This window comes from Periplaneta americana, chromosome 1, assembly GCF_040183065.1.
Source record: "Periplaneta americana isolate PAMFEO1 chromosome 1, P.americana_PAMFEO1_priV1, whole genome shotgun sequence".
NCBI lineage: Eukaryota > Metazoa > Arthropoda > Insecta > Blattodea > Blattidae > Periplaneta > Periplaneta americana.
This window is the reverse complement of record NC_091117.1, coordinates 164,605,851-164,627,523: the sequence shown is the minus strand read 5'-3', so window position 1 is coordinate 164,627,523 and position 21,673 is coordinate 164,605,851. Positions and strand designations below refer to the sequence as shown.

The 21,673-nt window shown below is 35.7% G+C and overlaps 1 protein-coding gene across 9 annotated transcripts; it reads left to right on the top strand.

The window, feature by feature from the left end:
- The first annotated feature begins 10 nt into the window (after window positions 1–10).
- LOC138703175 (tetratricopeptide repeat protein 21B-like) lies at window positions 11–17,524 on the top strand. 9 transcript variants are annotated; one of them, XM_069830898.1, is made up of 5 exons: window positions 11–120; window positions 529–684; window positions 4,283–4,389; window positions 5,785–5,966; window positions 10,326–17,524. In XM_069830898.1, exon 5 carries the CDS (start codon window positions 10,391–10,393, stop codon window positions 14,378–14,380), a length of 3,990 nt encoding a protein of 1,329 aa, XP_069686999.1. In that variant the 5' UTR covers window positions 11–120; window positions 529–684; window positions 4,283–4,389; window positions 5,785–5,966; window positions 10,326–10,390; the 3' UTR covers window positions 14,381–17,524. The 9 variants fall into 9 exon arrangements, with proteins under 9 accessions (XP_069686999.1, XP_069686990.1, XP_069686958.1 ...); XM_069830889.1 differs by having other exon boundaries at window positions 74–203; XM_069830857.1 differs by lacking the exon at window positions 11–120 and adding an exon at window positions 136–266.
- Window positions 17,525–21,673: the final 4,149 nt, after the last annotated feature.

The following is a 21,673-nucleotide window of genomic DNA, read 5'->3' as shown; positions in this document are numbered from 1 at the left end:
CAATGTTTAAAGTCCCATCAAGCACTGCACAGACGTGTTTATTTCCAGACAGCACGTGACTACTCCAAAGAGACTGAAATTATGGATTTGGTTTGGAAATGGAATTGTCCATACTCTATTGTAATTTGTTGTGTTAACAAATTGACAATTATTAAGTGACGTGTCTCAGAATCCAGAACGTGAAATTGATATTTAATACAGATGTAAATGAATGATGCAGACTAGGATCACTGTATACTTTCTAATTTCCTCCGGACTTATTTTAAGTAATATTTTTGCAAGTTAGGAAATTCCTTTCCTTGATACAACATCCTGTTTGCTATTTGGAAATAAATTATTGCAGGTCGTGTAGGTTCAATCGGTCAATGTCAAATTGAACTTTTAGGAATTTGGTGCAATTCGTGTATTGTTGATACATTTAATTAATGCTTTATTAATTTAAAGGCTAATTTAGTGTAACTAATATATCAGATCATATCTTATGTTTGGAATAAATTGTTTTGTTAATAGTTTTTTTTATTATTTTAGGTTTGTAAATGTTTCAACGCACATCAAGGTTGGTGAGGAGGACATTCCCGACGGGAATGATGAACAATGGAATTGTTGCAAAGTCATTAAGTAGTGGGAATTTGACTGTGAAACATGACAGTAAAAATAACAAATTCTACATACCTCTTGATAGTGGTACGAAAATAAAGCAAATTTTTGTTGACTAAGAGCCAAAGTATATATTCTTGTTAACAATATTAGGTATATTATTGATTAATAGTTTCTGACTTTGTTTTGTTTATTCAAACATTACACTAATATAGCCCTAATTGTAACTTTTCTTATTTTTTTCTACTGTTTTAAAGAGCAAATTCGGTTTTATTACAATTTGCGACTAAACTAGTGCTGACATAGTTCCCTTCGTACTCCGCTTATACATCATTCATATACGAATCTGTGATAGGTTAGGTTTGGTTAGTTTAGACTTTTTATTATGCCTTGCATATACGACCAACTGCAAAAAAAATCCCTTTTACAAATTCAACGACTTTAACTTCCGTAATCACCGGAACTACATGAGCGCTAGTTTTTGCAAAGGCTGGTAAATAATTGAAAACTATTACAATACCGACAATATTGGAGTTCATGAAGTGTTATATGGTGTCGCCAACAATTGCGCACTTGATAACTATCAGTCATCTTCGGTATCCGATTATTCAGATCCTGACAATATTATCACCACCCCTGAAGAAATTGCATTTGCATGTAAGGGTACCAAGGTTGACACTGCACCAGGTGAAGATGGAGTCGGAATGAAGGTCATTAAAGAGCTTCGTTTATATAAATCTCTTTCATTGATTGCCTCATATATGCTCCGTTGGAGTCATGTTCCACCCTGCCTTCGACGTGCACGCACAATTCTGATTTATAAGGATGGTGATCCAGATATTCTTCAGAACTGGCGTCCAATTACGATCTATTCTGTTCTGCGCAGAATTATTGAGCGTGTATTAGATATCAAGTTACGATCTTATCTTGATTTAAATCTTAACCAACGAGGTTTTATGTCTGGTCCAGGTATTTTCCTGAATTCCTCTATTGTTAATGGATGCCTTAAGGATTCAAAAGTTAATAAAAAGGATTGTTGTGTAGTTTTCTGGACATTTCTAAGGCGTTTGATCATATCTCTCATCAACACATTGAACAAACCCTCAATGCTATGCCTATACCTCCAAAACTCAAGATGCTTATAACATCGCTTTTAATAGGAAATTCTACTACTATCACTATTAATAAAACTACAAAGACAGCAAGCAAGGAGTTGCACAGGGGGCTCCACTCACACCAATTCTATTCAATGTTGCCATTGACTTCGTGATGAAGGAATTAAGCGAAAGTAATATCTCTGGAGAATATGGATACAATATATCACCTCAATTAAATAATCTTTCCATTCTTGCATTTGTGGATGATCTCGTATTACTGTGTAAAAATAAATCTGCCGCTCAATATTCAACATCGCTGACTATGAATTCCTTAGCTAGAATTGATCTTAAAGTAAACGCGTATAAAAGTAATGTTATACACCTATATAAAGGATGTCTCTGCTCTGATTCCCTTACCTTGATCGATGGACAAGAAATATCTTGCATCAAATCAGATGAAGTCATCAGATACCTTGGCATTACTTTTAATGATGAAATAAAATTTAATGCGGTGGAACTAATTGAAAAACTGACAAAAAATCTTAATCTTGGTCACTTCACCCTTACTAAGGCCGGACCAAAAGATAAATATATTAAATCAATATATCTGGCCTCAGTTGGTTTACCCCTTGCAATGTGCTCCTTTAAAAGATCTTAAAGTGAAATTTCTATCTGATATTGACAAATTAATTCGCAGTGCTGTTAAGGAAGTAATTAACATTCCTACTGACACCCCAGATGCTATGTTGTATGCACCAAGAAGATTGCGAGGTTTAGGAGTCTTACCTTCAGCATTTAAGTATTTGTCAAAGACTTTTACACATTGACAACCCTTATGTAGCAGCCACTCGGAATCTTCCAAACGAAATTGAACATTGCATCAAACAATTACCAATTACCTTGGATTGCTCTGAACGTATTTCTTCTCAAAAACTAAGAAAAGTATTGCGTGAAGATTCTTTTCATCAATGGAGCAAATTGAAAAATAAAGGTTTGGGAGTTGTTTTCTATTCTCACTGGAAGAAAGGTAATTCGTGGATCTCAACCAAAAAGGTACTTTCGAGCAGTCAGTGGACGCAGGCCATTAAGATGAACTGTAATACAATACCTGTACGTACTCTCCCTGGTAGAACTCTTGACTCAACCCATTGCAGAAGATGTGACGAGCAAGAAACGCTTCCTCACGTCTTGGGTTTCTGCCATCATGGAGAATTGCTCCGAATCGACAGACATAATACGGTTCGTTCTCTCATCGCATCTTCAATCCGTCAGAATGCTTCCTATGAGGTTTATGAGGAGGTTGGTTGCGTCTCTTCTGATGGCTCTACTAGACGTGCTGATATCATCATAATTGATCGGCAGAAGGATAAGGGTGTCATTCTTGATCCCACAATCTGTTTCGAGATGCACGAGCAACAGCCACAAGAGTTGTGTCGTGAAAAACAAGTCTTATATGAGCCTTGTTGTCAGCATCTTGGAGCACAATACCACATCACACATTGGACAGTTTTCGGGCTCACGTTCGGTGTCTGTGGCACGATCCCACAAGAAACTTTAAATCAACTTAAACAATTTAAAATTTCTGATGCAACGATTGATGCCATAGGATGTCATGTGTTAAAATCATCCTCAGCTATAATTAGTAATCATTTGTACCCAACAAACTTTTATTGTAAATGATTTCCTATGTTTTCATATCATTTATCCTAATGTTTTCTTTTTCCTTTCAAATTGTTACACAATTGGTTTTCATGATTATTCTTTATGAATTGATTAGTAGGCCGATCTATTCAAACCCTTATTTAGGGCGCCTTTTTTTATAAATATAAAAGCGAACAAATGTAAAAAAAATAGTGAAATAAGGGACAGCTTTATTTCATATTTTGGAAGTAACAATATTTAATCTGATTAGTCCACACCTGTGGAGTAACGGTTAGCGTGTCTGGCCGCGAAACCAAATGGCCTGGGTTCGATTCCCGGTTGAGGCAAGTTACCTGGTTGAGGTTTTTTCCAGGGTTTTCACTCAACAAATGCTGGGTAACTATCGGTGCTGGACCCCAGACTCATTTCTCCGGCATTATCACCATCTCATTCAGACACTAAGTAACCTAAGATGTTGATACAACGACGTAAAATAACCGACCAAAAAAAATAATCTGATTAACTGGCAATTTTAATTTTTCATAGTCTTTTATGAGCCTCTCAAGAAATGAAAGTTCCTAAGACAGTAATGAAATATAATACTGCATATAAATATAGGCCTATATGTTCTTTATCTCGATATGAAATGTTTAATATTCTTGTATTTATATCTTATCCTCATGTTAAATTAATCACGAATTCACTTTTGGACATTAGGTACCTGTACTGTTTAGTTTGTATAGACTTCTGCATTGCCAAGCAGGTATCATCTTTTGTAAGAAAATCCAACCATGTTAACTACTCTCTGGTATTTTTTCTTTGGTTCTGTTAAGAGGCTTGGGTATATTATTCATGGTCAAAGCGTTTGTGCGTTTACAGGCACATTATAAAACAAATAGAGAAAATAAAAAATGTTGTATTTGATTAATTAATTAATTTTGTTTCAGATGTTGCTTTCGTTCAGTATGACAAAGCTAACAATGTTATAACTTATTATGAAACTTCAGTGCCTCCTGAATTCCAAGGAAAAGGTATTGCCCAAATATTGGCCAAGGTAGGTAAAGTCTTCTGCATTCATATTGCAAATCATTGCATGATGAACATGAAAATAAATATTGTAGCGATCTAGTAACACTGTTGAAGTAGGCAGGTATTTTTAATTAAGGAAAAATGTCAACAGTTGCACAAAATAATTGTGTACTATTTCATAAAATCACATTTAATAAATAATTACATTCAGTGTCGATTCATATCCTGTTCATATATACATCATCATCATCATCATCATCATCATCATACATATATCTTATATACAAAGCCTTTAAATATTGTAATTTCTGTCAGAAGTAAATTGTTTGTAGATTTTTTTTTTAAATTGCACAGTAATATTTTTTAGATAAATTTGAAACTTAAACTTTTGCAAATGTAAATCATAATAGGGAGAGAATCTTTCTCTATAACATGTAAAAACATTATGTTGCAAAACAAGGAAGCAATATATAAGAACAATGAATACCACTATTCAATGTCCTAACAGCTTATTCCTTTAATTTATTTTTATTTAAGAGATAAGAATTCGGCTGTGTTTCATATTAGATATTGATCATCATCTTAAAGTACAGTACATTTTTCGAATAAAAAATGTAATAAGTAGTACTTTTTACGATTTCATTTATGCAAGAGTATCTCAATAGTAAATAAGTTTATGCTCGACCATGCCGAAATGTAGTAATTATACACCTGGTAGCAGTCCTTTAATGCATGTCATTAAAGTACAGGTGTTCAGCCAATGACAACTCAGCTTACAGGTGTTCAGCCAATGACAAGTCAGTTTTGTACCCTTATAAAACCGCAAGTATCGATTATTCTCGGATATGCAATCAAAAGAGAATTAGCGAAAAGTCACGGAGGCTGGAAATCCAATACTGTCGCAGAAGGTTATGTTCTGTTACTATAATAATTAGCGTTAATTGTAAATAATATTCAAATAAATTCAATTTGTCTTCTCGTTTTTCAATGTCGAATTCAATAATCAAGGTTACATCAAGTTCAATGACATTATTGTTCCTCGGAAAAAATCAATACTTTCGCGTCTGCGCACATCTCACAATTCACGACCTAGAACAAGGTCACTTCCGATCTTGTCAGATACAAATAAAATGTATACATCTGAATAATTTCAGGTTAGAAATATGGTCGAGCATAAAAAGTCGTATGAAATTCGCCTATAATGGTAATTAAGAAGCTCGTATGAAAATTATGAAACTCGCGCTCGTTTCATAAATATCCATACTCGCTTCTTAATTATTATCATTATAGGCTCGTTGCATAATGTACTATTACACTACTGTGACGGTCATCCAGATGCTATTAAGATACAAAAGTTAAATTATCTTTCTAAAATAAAATGAAATACAAAAGTAGTTCTCTAACTTCGTGTTGTTTACAGGCTGCTTTTGACTATGTTGTGAAGAACGATATGAAGATGAAAGTAACATGCACGTATCTGCAGTCATATCTGGAAAGAAATGCTGTGCCAGAATATACTAGTCGCATTGTTCAATAGAAGACTGTGACTTCAATTAGTGTTATACATGTAGCCATAATGCAAGAGGGTTGATATATAACAAGGTTATCTATATATTTATTACGCTTGCACATGAAATTTGCTTCATTTATGTTGTGTGATAAGGGTTGAAATATTGCATTTAATATTCATGGTGTTTTGTAAAAAGAACACTATCAACAAAATCAGGAGATTTAAAAACTGTTTAGAAATCCATTTTATAAATTGTACCTACTTTCTTTGTCTCAATATTTGCAGTAATTTGTTATACATTTTTTCATACAAGAAGAACATGATTCGACAGAGAAATAATTTATAAATGTAAAACCACAGATTATTAATAACACCCTTTTTACAAAACATCATCGATATGAATTATGGCAATTGTCTGTTGTATCATTTTTCTTTATGACAGTTTTGCTCTTCCTTTATATTCTTAGAAACTTTTTTCTGTTACATTGTCGGATACAATATTTACACCACATTTTAATAAACTAATAGCAAAGTTACCACTAAGAAGCCTGTCTGTTTTTTTCTTTCTTTCCTTTATCTTCCTTCTATCTGTATGACGTAAATGTGAACACTAAACACACCTCTTTTTATTATTGTTCCTCCAAATATTGTATTGTACAAAACTAGAAATGCATGATATTTGCGTATTGTGCCATATAAGACTTATGAACTTAATGCTAGATAGGAACTTTTATTAAGAGAGGTCGTAACATAAATTAGGAATAGAATAGGAAAAGAAGGGGAACATATATGAAGGGTGCTAAACTGAAATGTTGTAAGTGCCTAAAAATATATTTTACAGGAGATAAGAAAACATAAGAACACAAACATGCACAATGTTTTAACAAACTTTTATTGATAAACAGAAGCAATAAGTATAAATACAAAAAATTGTAAGATCCTGGGCTTACACAAAAATTTAGTCTAAGCTATAAAAATTCTTGAATTTGTTAATAGTACATTATGCAACGCATATAATGGTAGTAATTAAGACGCGAATATGTTTACGAAACGAGCGCAAGCGAGATGTGTGCAGACGCGAAAGTATTGATTTTTTCCGAGAAACAAATATCTCGCGCTAGTTGTCTTTCGATTGCATATCCGAGAATAATCGATATTTGCGCTTTCATATTGCTACAATGGTATTTTCTGATTGGTGGAACACCTGAACTTTAATGAATAGGTGTATTTGAATGAGTTCCATTAAAGGGCTGCTACCAGGTGTATAATTAGTACATTTCGGCATGGTCGAGCATAAAATTAACAAAATGTTTTAAGTGCCATAAAAGTTGCACTCCAAAAAAACCAAGTTTATAGTTCCAAAATAAGCTAACGAAACAGGCAAGTTCATTGTGACGTCAGCAAACGTTCATAAAACATCATTTGGCATATGGTAGCATGGTGCTGATGTCCTCCATCTTTTTTTTTTTGATAAGGGTATAACATTTTCTTATTTCCACATTCAGGTTACGAAAATGTTCCTTTGACACATTTTTCTTGAGTACAGGGACTTGTTCAAAATCAACAAGTACTTGAACATATGTTGCCTCCTTCTGTCAACAGGATGTTTATATGTGCCGTGCCTTCGTTTCCTCACCAATGCAGGCCAAATGAGAGGTCCGAGAAGTGATTGTTGTTCATTGTAGGATCTTAATTCCCAAAACTCGAGGAACATTTTCAGACAACACTGCAGAGTTAGGACTTGCAGGAAAATTGATACTTGCAAGACAACTGTAACACAAGATGTAAACAGAGAAATTTGATAAACTCCTGTTAAAAATGTTGAAATTATACTAAAGAACGTATGTACTTCGATTCCAAGAATCATTATTACTATTTTCTAGTGTCACTTTTAAGCATAATTTGTAAACAACGTAGATACATTAGCAGTAGTGTAGTAATGGACATGTAAACAAACAACATCATGGCTGCCTTTTGTATATATTGTATAAGAGTCATTGTTCTTACCTCATTCAGTTGTTTTGGCGATGAGACAAGTTTATTTTTCGGTCTTATGTACTGCATTCCACTATTTCTCTGCAATTTATGCACGTTCTTCTTCCATGAATTAGGCTTTAAACTACGTTTCTTCCCCCTGTGGGGAGACACAAACCTTTCCTGGTCAGCCATAGCTGCAGGTTTATGAACGCAATGGAGCTACTTGGATTGGTATTTGGAACGTTTTGGTTGGCACATCACATTTTCCCCCTGAAGAAGCTCTCCAACTGCATCACCTTTACTAGTGCAAGTGGAGGACAGCACTTACGTCAAGAACAAATAAACGCATTTCAGGAAGTTTGGCACTTACAACATTTTGGTTTAGCTTACAAACTTAATACTATTAGATAGGAAACTTGTATTAAAATAGATAGGAATATAAATTAGGAATAGAATAAAAAAATGAGGAAAATTTCGACCTTTGATGTCAATATAAATGTGAACCATAAATGGATAATTGATTTGAAAAAAGTATTTAAACTACCATCGAGATAAATATAGCCCAAAGAAAAGGAATTAATTTAATAAGACTATATTTTGTTATAACTATGACGTAATAATGAGATGTTACAAAGTAGAACAATTTAAAATGTGTGAAATTGCCATGAAAATGATTATAAATGATTTCAACAATTCTCAACAGTGCTAACAACAAGCACCAGCCAGCGCCATATGCAACTGTTAGAAAATATATAGACCCACCTATAGGCTAAATTACACAAGTTTAGACTTATAATTAGACCTAGGCCTAAATATTGTACTTAAAATTAACCGTGAGAAAAATTCACGGATGCTTGTGTAAAGGGGGATTAAGTATGATTAGCTAAAGTGGGATAAGTAGAGATTTTAACTCTCCACAATTACGTCTGTCTTGTTTTAAAGAGATTACATCATTCTTCCATCGATGATACAGTTACAGTGCTCCGTATTTTGTGATAAAGGGGATTGTTCAGTATCAAAGGAGAGAAGTTTACATATCTGTAAATTTGATTTAACTCCCTTTACATGAGCACCTGCGAATTAATGTTCTTGAAGGTAACTGCACATTACAGGTTTGCTTTGTGTACACTGAGATGACTGACGCACATGTTTCTCTTCTGTGAAATACATCAATCTTGATGAGTTGAAATGGTAATGTAAACAAAACCCTCCATCAGAATAGGCCAGTCAAGCTCTGGTATTTTCTCGTCTCACCTTCACAGAATCTATCAAAGACATTCTTTTAGCAGCTAAATTGTAGGACAGCTGATTGCACATATCTTAACTGAAACTTGTGAATATGAAAATGAAACTAGCAGCAACTGACTGTCACCAACTGAACTAATTTCTCAACAGATTAAGTTACTATTTGTGATAAAGTGCTAATGGACTTCATTTAATTATTACGAGGTGCTACCTAAAAGTTCCGGAAATATACCACTAAATACAATCACACCATACCTGTATTCTATTCACCACCATCACTTTTAGTTGCAGACACTGATCCTAGTGCTTCTGTGCTTCTGCCACAAACAGAATGCATCCTGGAAGTCGTTTTTTTTTTTTTGTGAGTGTGTTTAGTACTGCCTAGGATTTGGTTTGAATCTCGTCTATGGTGTCAAATCTTCACCCCTTCTACCTTTCAGCTTTGAAAAGAGAAAAGAGTCGTATGGAACCAAGTTGGGAGAGTATGTTGGATGGGGAACAGCTGTCATGTTGTTTTTTGCAAAAAAAAACTCCTGCACAAGGAAAGCTTGTGACGACTTTGGAAGTGAAATCTGGGTTAGTTTGAAGTATTTGTTTCAGTTCCTTGCAGACTTCAATGAGAAACTCTTTCTGTTCATCAGCAGTGGAGGCACGAATTTTGCAGGAATCCTTCTCAAGTAGTTCTGACAAAATTCGCTAATATATGCCATATGATAATCCCAAGGTGGTAGAGATGTTTTGGATGATCTGCCTACGATTTTGCACTATCACATTCTGAACAGCAGTGACGTTTTCTGGAGTAATGCCAGTTAATGGTCGTCCTAAATGTTCATCTTAGCCATTTTTGAAACACTTAAATCAGTCGTAAGTTTGTGTCTGGCCTAAAGTATCGTTGCCAAATGCTTGCTGTAGCATTTTGTGTGTTTCTGCAGCAGTTTTCCCAAGTTTAAAACATAATTTCATACAGGCATGCTGTTCACTCACATCAGTCATTGTTAAATGGCAATCTAAAGTACACACAACAATGGAAAAATGCTCGCCAACAACAAATGCGTCCACTCTGATCGAAGCCACTTGATACACTAACTTACAAAGAATGTAGGAAACTCCACCTAGCAGCAGGTGTTTCTAGTAGTGGAAATTCGCGTGCAAAATACAAATTTCGGGAACTTTTGGGTAGCACCTATTAGTATTAATTCAATTTTGCTGATGACATGTATTCTTTTCAGGTTAAATTTCATTAACTGAAAGTAGATTTGTAATCAAGAGATAATTATTAATTTATCTACAAAAGATGGAGGAAAAGGATTTAAAAGCCAAGATTCTGTATTACTGCCGTGAAAAGCTGTATCATGCAATGCAGTCTGTTGCACTTGAAGGACTCCGGAAATACCCTGGTGATGCCACATTTCGTCTCTACAATGGTCTGTCTTTGGTCCTAGGACGTCGCACACAAGAAGGGATACGAGAGTTGGAACCTCTTCAGAGTGATCGTGATGTCATGTTGGGTGCCATCTTGGCACTGATGTATGCCCATCGCTGTTGCAATGTCGTGGATAGGGAAGCACTCAATCAGTTGGATTCTCGACTGAAAGAGGAGCGCAAACATGCTGGTGAAATGGGGCTTTACCATGCTGCAACTGTTCTGTTTTACACTGGTAAACCAGACAAAGCTCGTGAGTACATAGATAAACTCTTGAAAATGAATTCAAATTCGCCAGATGGACTTGTAATCAAAGGGTGGATTGAGATGCTTTCTGGTAAAGAAGGCAAAGGAAAAGTCAAAGATATTCCTTATTACTTTGAGTCAGCCATCGATCATAGTCCTGGAAAGAAGAATATTGATGCTGTCTTTGGAAAGGTTCGCTTTTGTGAACTCCAGAAGGACTATGATGGAGCAATCAGTCTTCTGAATCAACTTGTAGTTAGGTTTCCTTCATTTGTACCCCCACTTGTAGAGAAAATGAAGAACCAACTTGCTCTTTTGGATTGGGATCAAACCATTGAGACAGCAAACAGAATCTTAGCAGCAGATCCACACTGTTTGGAAGCTCTGAAAGTGAAGATTCTTATGCTTGTTTGCAGGGAAGGTAATTATGATGAAGGTAGTCTCAGCTTGAGGCGATTTTTCAGCGAAATTGAAAAATCCGAGCCAAAGAATGCTGAATTGTTTGCAGAGAATGCACGCTTGTTTTCTCGTGTGTGTGGTCGTAATGCAGCCATTTTGGCTGAGACATATCGCTTTGCTGAAAAAGCTGCTCAGCTAGATCCAACCAGTGCAGACTTGATGACAGAGCTTGGATATCAGTGCCTACTTCAAGGGAAGATTAAGGAGGCTGTGAGATTATATCGAAGTGCAACTAAAGTTGACGACTCTTCTATAGCAGCTCTGTCAGGACTAACTCTCTGTCAGTTGAGTGAGAGTGGAGCCAATGACCAAGCCCGGCAACAGGTTGAATTTCTTCGAGAAGTAGAAGGCACTCAACCGACACCTGACCTCCTACTCATGTCAGCTAGACTTATTTCTGGTGATGCTGAGAAAGCTATCGGATATCTGAATGAGGCTGTAGAGACGCATTTCAGGACCTTGCGTACAATACCTTATGGTGCTAAATATTTAAAACATCTTGATCCAGACTTTTTGCTTCAGATCGTGAAAGAATATCTTATATATGCACCAGTCTCTCCTTCAACTACAGCAGCAGTGAATGCTTCAAACATACAGCAAGGTCAGTCACTGCCATTACCACTGAAGCAGAGTTTGACAGTCCTCGAGGCAGTGAGCAAGGCCTGTCCTGGACTACTGGAGGCCTTGTACCAACTAGCCCGTGTTCAGTTCCTGAGTGGAGACACCAAAGCATCGTCTGTGACACTGCAGCACATCTTGGATGATGTTGACGCTACTTGTGCTGATGCACATCTGCTAATGGCACAAATTCAAGTACAGCAAGATCATTACCAACGTGCTGCCCAAAGTCTGGAAGTGGGACTTAGTTACAATTTCAAAGTAAGGGAACACCCACTGTATCACCTTATCACAGCATTAGTTCAGAAGCAACAAGGAAATATTAAAGATTGCATACAGACGTTACAAACAGCAATGACTCTTTGTGGTCTGAGACCAGGAAGTGGTGAGCGTGCTCGAACAGTATCATCTGAACTCTCCTTGCCAGATAAGGCATCATTGTACCTTGAATTAGTAGAGGCACATAGATTCGCTGGTCAGATGCATGAGGCTGCGAAAGTCATGCAGGATGCTATTGAAGAATTTCAGGGCACTACTGAAGAAGGTCGTGTAACTGTTGCCAATGCAGATTTAGCGTTACATAGGGGAGATACAAATCTAGCTCTAGAGTTCCTGCAGAGTATAGCACCAACTCAGACATACTATCAGCAGGCACGTTGCAAGATGGCAGATATTCATCTTAATTATCGCAAAGACCGTCGTGCATTTGCAGAATGTTTCCGTGAGCTAGTGGAAAATTCACCAGGTCCCCAGAGTTTTGTGATGCTTGGAGACGCTTATATGTCCATTCAGGAACCAGATAGAGCCATTGAAGCTTATGAACAGGCCCTGAAACGTAATCCTCGTGATGCTGCTCTTGCTTGCAAAATGGGACGGGCACTTGTAAAGACCCATCAATATGGCAAAGCCATCAACTACTATAAGGAAGCTGTAAAAGGAGAAGAGGCAGGTCAGTTGAAACTCGATATGGCTGAATTATACATGAAATTGGGACAATATGATAAAGCAGAGAAGACTCTGACACAAGAAATAGATGGAAAAGTTGACAACAGTGACTTATCGGCACTGATAGCTCGCACAAAATTACTATTACTATTAGCTAAAGTACGTGAGAAAGCTGGAAATATTCAAGCATCTCTTGCAACATTAAAAGATGCACGAGACAATCAGAGTCGAGTGCTTAAGAGAACCGTTGTTGAACAGTCTGGTGGCAGTATTGAGGAGCGACATGTTGCAGCAAATATTTGTCAACAGATGGCAGAGTATGCTACCATGCTAAGAGACCACGATGCAGCAATTCGTTTCTACAAGGAGGCATTAGCATACTCCCCAGATGACACTAGTACTCTGGTTGATCTTGCAAGATTGTACATGCAGGTGAATGACTTGGAGCAGTGTCAAATGAGCTGTATGACATTGCTCAAAGCAGATGCCAACAATGAAGCAGCTACTGTAATGATGGCTGACCTTGCTTTCAGGAAAGTGGACTTCGAAACAGCTGCCTTCCATTTCCAGCAGCTCCTTCAAAGACGACCTGATTACTGGACTGCTCTTGCAAGGTTGGTGGAAGTAATGCGACGAACTGGAAATTTGGAAGAATTACCATTTTACTTGGATAAAGCAGAAGCTGCTTGTCAACGTGCAAATCAAGAGGCTGGTCTTACTTATTGCAAAGGTCTTTATCATTGGTACTCTGGAAATGCAAACCTGGCACTACGTCATTTCAATGGTGCAAGACATGATCCTGAATGGGGCCAACAAGCAATCTTTAATATGATTGAAATTTGTCTTAATCCAGATGATGAAACCTTAGGAAGCGAGAGTTTGGAAGGCGAAAATGACGAGTTTCGTGGGTCACAGGACATGTCATTGAGAATGGCTGAGAAACTTCTGAAAGATCTACAGCCTCATCCAAGTAGTATGTGTGGTGATGAAGTTTTGAATCATCGCCTTCTTGGTAACTTCCTATTACTGGCAACACGTAAGAAGCCAAATGTAGAGCAGGCTCTGCAAGACTTCACGTTTATGGCAAGTCAAGATGCTTACAGGGATCATGTTGGCACTGCTCTGGGTCTTGCTACAGGATATATGCTACTCAAGCAGGTACCAAGAGCAAGAAATCAATTGAAAAGAGTTGCCAAGAATGTGTGGAACTTTGAGGATGCTGAATACCTAGAACGTTGCTGGCTGCTCTTGGCAGATATATACATCCAGAACAACAAATATGACATGGCGAGTGAATTGTTGCGTAGGGTACTGCAACACAACAAAGCTTGTACCAAGGCATATGAATATGCAGGATATATTGCTGAGAAAGACCAAGCATACAGAGATGCTGCAAGTCAATATGAACGTGCTTGGAAATATGGAGGTAAGGCAAACCCCACTATTGGATACAAGCTTGCATTTAATTATATGAAGGGTAAGAGATATGCCGATGCCATTGATGTGTGCCAGCAAGTACTTAAGGTTCATCCTGATTATCCACGAATACGAAAAGAAATTTTGGAAAAATCAAGAAATAATCTTAGAACTTAAGCATGTTAGAAATGTGTAAGCTTGAAAAAATACAGTATTTTGCAATATATCAGGAATTAAAATGCATGGTGGATAAATATTTTATCAGACAGCTGAAGAACTTAGAGTCATCTCCAAACACATTATTATCTACCATAATGCCACTGCATATAACTAAACGTTTTTCAGTTCGTAAAACATTATTACAATAAAAAAAAAAGTCCGTCCTTGTGCTATATATATTTAGTACAGGGGGTTGTTTTCTGTCTCTGGAAATGACTTTTGAATGATTCATGTGCATCAGGAGTCATATGACAGCTGAACCATGGTGAGAGGTGACAGACCAGTGATTTCATAGTCAGAGTGCACTGTGTCTCACAGCAGCAATGTCCAAGAAAATCGAGCCTTTTTGGGAGGGATACATTTCGACCCTTTCCAATGTCAAGTACAGTTAAGTGAAAATAATAGAAGCCAGCAAAAACTTGGTTTCGTTATTTCCAAGAAAGGCATCTTCTGTGTACCTAATAAGACTGGTAAAGCTCGGATGGGATTAATTTGTATCATTTTGGGAGGTGCGGCTTGTGGTGAGGATTGGATTTGCTTACTTTTCCCCCCTCTGGAATTAATCTCATCCGAGCTTTGGCAGTCTTATTAAGTACACAGAAGATGCCTTTCTTGGAAATGAAGAAACCAAGTTTTTTGCAGGCTCCTATGATTTTCACGTAACTGTTCTTGGCTCGGAAAGGATCTTAAAAACAAACCTGTATAACGAATTGTTCTTTACAATTGACGAAACTTTGTAGGCTTGTAGCACTGCTAGCTTACAAAAAATTATGATCAAAGAAGACATAACGGAATTTAAATTAACATTTTTCCTAATACAATTCTAGTGCAGTATTTGATACACTTGTTTTCGGATATGTGTTGTTATACATTACCACATTTATGGAATCATAAACATATGAGGCAGACGCCGAAAACGGGCCTGTTAGTGAAACAATGTTTTGAGATTTTGATGATATAATATTTTGTTCTAGTTTTACTTAAAGAAGACCAAATATTAAGGCAAGTAATAAAGTTATATAAATTAATTGTATCTTTAGGTAGCAAGTAATGTGCAAGAACTTCTTTTTCTGTTAAAAGAAATTCTTATATGAAATTAAATATTGAAGCTGTTATGGGTCATTTTTCTAGAGAACAAGATAGTTGATAGAAAAATGTATAATTCCATGAATATGGAAATAGAAAAGGCAAGCAATTAATGTCCTGTTACTCTTGATCAGCATGTATAATTGCTATATTTCCAAACAATTACACAATTTCAAAGGAAATATCAATCCTACAATATAAACATAAAGTGAAATTATTTTAAAAAATTAAAATGAGAGGAAAGAAAGACATTCTCATAGGAGTTTCTTTCCGTAAATGTGGTGCTATAAAATTATTTTTCATCCATATCACTTTCATTTTCCGACTTTTCATCATGGTTATTTCCCTCACAGAATTTACACCACCATAACGATAAGTAATAATGAAATATCAATATTTAATTAATCATTATTTGAAATTATATCCGTTGTCTGCAAAGATTGATTCAGTACCTAGACTGTGACTAAGGCAACTTGTACAGAATTTAGCAGCTCCATTGTTGTAAATTAACCTATATAATAAATGTTCTTTTTTTTTTGTATTCCAGCATTATAAACAGTCTTACTGTTAGTGAAAATAGTGCATAATATCGTTGGTGTTCGTGCAAAATGTCATATGTCAAAAAATTCAAACAATTTTTTCCCCTCTAGACATGCATTATTTTGTGCTCACATTTAATTGCAAAATATCACAATATGTGTTTTTATGATAATATTTTAAGTTTCAAAGTAATTAATCTGAAACCAACAAAAATATTCAGTTTTTTCCCTTTCCTGAAAAGTTGGTAATTTTAACATACGATATGCCACATTATTGTACCAAAGCCGTAAAATATTACCATGCCAACTAAAACATCATGACTCTTATTATGACGGCATAACTTGTGCCATAAAATTGACATTATGGATCGATTTACTATGCTATAATATTTAATACATCATTGTTGTCATAGCAACCTCTTTCTTCATAGACCATGATATCATCATTACAAATCTGAAGTTATTTATTAATTGTTTTATAATGCTGTTGTACAAAAAAAAACGTTTGCAAGACGTTTATAATGTTATACAGTTATTGCACTTGTCAAAATTAGGAAACTCGCTTCGCTTCTTCCCTAAAATGTGACTCATGCCATAAAGCATAACATTATGAACTTGTTTCATAATATACTATTTCTTTTTGCACCATAAAAACTTAGATGCATTTATAGTAGTAAACCACTTCTTAGTTTTAAATTAGTGAAGCAGAGTTTAAGGATACTTTGCATCATTTTGACTTATTTAGAAATGTTGATGTAACAGAGGTTTGAAAATTAGAGCAATCTAAAATATTTACGATTAATAATTTTACTTGGACTACAGAGCAAACACAATTATGTAGCAAATATTTTTATCATTTTACTTCGATTACAGAGTAAACACAATTGAATCAGTCGGAGCTAAATGGAACTAAGTCACTTTTCACAACTTTTCAGGAGAAGCAGAAAACTTTTCACTAATAACACAAATGTATATATTTTTATGTTGTAGAAAACAAAAGAATATTTAAAAGTCTTAGTTCCTTCCTCCACCGTTCGATGCGCTTGACATCTGTTGTTCAAATTGTTGCATAAATACAAACTGCATATTTTAACTTAGTTACTTTTAGCTCTGACCGATTCAATTATGTAGCAAATATTTTTGTTTGAAGAGTACAGATATTCTTTATTAAAGTTTTCTGTTTTGACAAGTTTTATATGGTGATATAATTTCATTATTATTTGTTCAAAATCTCAAAAATGTACTGTATAAATATTACTGTAATCAATAAAAGAGAAGCAGATATTATTATAAACATTTTTTAATTATTTAAAATAATTTTCTTGAAAGAGTGCATCTATTCACCATCAAGATTTTCTATTGTAATCAGTATTGTGCAGTAATTTAACTTCATTATATGTCTGCACATTCAATGTTCTGAAATCTAACAAATATGTAGACAGTTATTACAATAAATAAAAGATATTTTATAAACATACTTATAAATTCTTTTTAATTACTTTACATTGTTCGAAGATACCTTACATATTCTCTGAAAGCCACCGGCGTGGCTCAGTCGGTTAAGGCGCTTGCCTGCCGGTCTGAAGTTGCGCTCGGGTGCATTACCTGGTTGGGTTTTTTCCGAGGTTTTCCCCAATCGTAAGGTGAATGCCAGGTAATCTATGGCGAATCCTCGGCCTCATCTCGCCAAATACCATCTCACTATCACCAATCTCATCGACGCTAAATAACCTCGTCGTTGATACAGCGTCATTAAATAACCAACCAAAAAAAATATTCTCTGAAATTTAACAGCCATAAATTTTACACCACTTATGACATGGCGTCATATCATCTATTGGTAGTAGGTGCAAGTTTCTTTCGATAAAATGAGTCTCACATGCCACGTTTTACTCTGTTATGTGACTACTTACTTACTGGCTTTTAAGGAACCCGGAGGTTCTTGCCACCCTCACATAAGCCCGCCATTGGTGACTAACTTTAAATTAATCTGACCTAAATAATTTATCAAGATTTCTGTCTAGAAGTTTTCGATTTGATGCATATTATTTACAACTATTGCTAAAGTCATTCTGGGAAGATGATAATCTGTATTGCTTTATTGATCACTATTTCTTATGTAAAAACAAAATTAATTCTGATGGTTGAAATTAATACATGTGGTGCTGTTTTTGTGTGAGGACTCAAACTTATATTTGTTGTAAAGCATTGATCACCCTTGGCAGTGTCATGCTGTCCAGTATAAAGACACTTAATCTCTCTATACTTTTATAGAGCATGCTGCAGTCTTTGCTGCCACTAGTGATGCTACTGCTATTGTGGTTTGTGTTACTATTACTGGTACTGCTTGTGCTGTAGTCATTAGCAAAAATTAGATCGTCTTCAGACCTCAAAGTCTGCTGCATACAGGAAGCTGGACTTAATTCATGATCATGTTACAGAAAGAATACTGATCTGTGCTTGCACCAATTTATTAAAATAAACTAGGCCTATTTGTATTTTTAGTAAAGTTTTTAATATCTCAGTAACATGAATATACTTATAATTGTCGAATATGAACAAAATCGTCTCAATAACTTAGGACTTGTGACTACAAACTCAACGAAGTAGGTAGGTAGATGGAGTTTTATCTCCATTCCATTGAAATTGCTTATGTATAGTAAATCTTGCCTTGGGTCTGTCCTTTGTCGTATTAAGCAGCAACCCATAACCAGGAATTTTTTTAACTAGGTTATTTAGGATCTATAGAAGTGGTGATAGCGAAATGGTATTAAGCGAGATGAGGTCGAGGATTAACCATGAGATTACCTGACACTGGACTTACTTTTGGAAAATCTCGGAAAAATCCAAGCCAGGTGATCATCCCAAGCAGGAACTGAACCCATGCCCGAGTGCAGCTCTGGATCAGCAGGCAAACATGCTGTTGCCAAAACCATCACACCAATGTATATAGGCAGTTTATTGTATAAATTTAAACAACGTTTAGTGTGCTCGTCATGAAATGATGTGGTTATCCTAAATTGATTGCTGATGAACAACATTCAATGGATATCAGTGAAAAGATATTGGTCAGCCCTAAAAGATCAGTGTGCTGTGTGGCTCGAGATAGTGGTATTAGTAGAAAATCTGTTTGCAGAATATTGAAATTGGCACATTTACACCTCACTAATTGCAGCATGTACACACACTGCAAGATGATGATCCATGCATCATGCAGTGTTTGCATATTGACCAATCCTTCCTTCAGCATGTTTTATTTAGTGACGAATGCCTATCCTTTCTGGATGGCTATGCCCGTATACAAAATACACAACAATGGTCTAAAGAAAATGCAAGATGAGTGCAAGAATTCATTTACCCTAGTGCTCAAAAATAAATTATGTGGTGTGGAATACTAGACGATATGATTGTTGGACCATATTATTTTTTATGGAAGTGTGAACTAGTACATATTTGGCCAATTGTTGGCTAGTAATATAATGCACTTCCTGTATGATTTACCACTGATTAAAAGGATGAGAATGTGGTTTCAGCTAGATGGGGCCACAGCATATTATGCCAATGACAGTTTGTCAGAAATTAAATATCGTGTTCAGTGTGCACTGAATTGGACAAGGTGGATCTCAATCATGATCATCAGACCGCACAACTGTAGATTTATTTCTACAGGGATATGTAGAAATGTAAAACAGCATGTTTTTTTTTCAGCTAGAGCTTGCATCTATAGATGAATTGAAACAAATTTGTTTTTATTATTGTAAAATAGCTGTAAAGTGTAGTAAATTCTGAATCCTATATCATGACAATGCGTCAGTACACTGTGCTCTTGCTTCTAATCCTTTATTCTCGTGATTTACCTCCCATGTAGACTTTTATCTCTTTCCCAAACATAAGTTTCCGCTGAATGGAAAATAGTCACAACCATTTATCACTTTAGCTCACAGTAACACACCCTCATAATACTGACTGTGACGTTGCATTGAGGAATTATAATGAAGGTTTGCTTGGAGTGCTATTTGTATATGTACCGTAACAGATTTCTTTATCCAATTCTCAGATTCTTTTCTGCTATCCTCAATCAGCAGTGGCAGATTCAGTAATAGAACTTTTGTGAAACTAGTGGTGTATTGTATGTAATACAGTGGCGATTCGTGATATTTTTTGTATGTAGGATATGAGATTGACGACTGATGACCAAGACAGAAGCTAATATTAATAATAATATAATATTAGTAATAATAGTATTATTAATAATAATAATAATAATAATAATAATAATAATAATAATAATAATAGAGCATGCAAAATCAATACAAGCAGGCCTATGTTAGTCTTTGACTCACCTTTCTGGAACTGGCAATTTATTTGTAGTGAAGTTCGATTCTCCTCCCCTTTTTAGTTGCGAAGATGGCTCCTAAGCCATCATACTGCCCGATATTTACTGATGCTCCATCATAAGTTTGCGCAATTAATTTCTTACTACAGTTAAATTCTTCGAAATGATCAAATACACTTCAGATATTCTGTTGGCTGTCCTGTCATCCAAAGTCCTGTTAATTCTTGTATTTATTATCTTCTTCTTCTCGTGGTACTACAGCCGTTTGCCAGCCTTGATCGCCCCAACAATTGTCCTCCATCTCATCCTATCACCTGCTGCTCTCCTCCATACCCCCACACCACTCCTCAACAGGTCATCCTCTACAGAACGCAACCACCTCACTGGAGGTCTTCCAACTCTTCGGCTGCCATAAATAGTATTGAAGGTCAACATTCTAGCTGGGTATTGTTCCTCTGTTCTATATAAATGGCCCAGCCACTGTATTCTTCTAGCTTTAATTTCTCTTACTATGTCAGGGTCGTTAAATATTTTATATAGTTCAGAATTGTATCTTATTCTCCACTTTCCCATTTCGCACACAGGGCCGTATATTCTTCTCAGAATCTTTCTTTCAAATGCTGCTAGCTTATTTTCATCTTCTTTATTTATAGCCCAGGTCTCGACTCCATACATTAGTACAGGTCTAATAAGGGTCTTATATAATTTTATTTTAGTTTTCCTGTGTATATATCTGGATCTCATTTGTCTATTTAGTCCGTAAGAGCTTCTGTTAGCTGAAGTTAGTGTATTTATTATAGCTTATTTTATTTATTTTTATGTAATTTTGTTTTTTATTTATTTTATTTTTTATATTATATCATTTTAAATTATTTATTATTTTGTTTATTCTATTCTTTTAAAATGACCAATGAACTGCATTCAAGAAAGCTACAAGGGTTCTTGAAAATTCTTATTGTAGTCTCTGAGAGGGTCTCCATCACCCAGAAAGAAGGGTCATAGTATTAAGATACGCGGTCATATCCTCAAACATGGTTAAACTCAAGCTATACACCGCCCTCCGCACTCTCCCCTGTCCACTAACTTCACAGCTAGAAAAAACCGTTTGCTGTAAGATATTTGGATGGTTCCTCGGAAATTATTTCTGCGCTGTGCAGTGGCAACAACTCACGACAGAAAGTGGAAGCTTAAAAGAAATTACATCGGGACGCATTGAAAATCAGAATCTGTAATTAAAATGTTTTCTATCCTCAGAGGCACGAAATTAAACTGTAGGATCATTCTCATATC

What these genes read in the sequence shown, in the direction of transcription:
- LOC138703175 (XM_069830898.1), top strand. Translation starts at nt 10,391, where the DNA reads ATGGAGGAAAAGGATTTAAAAGCCAAGATTCTGTATTACTGCCGTGAA.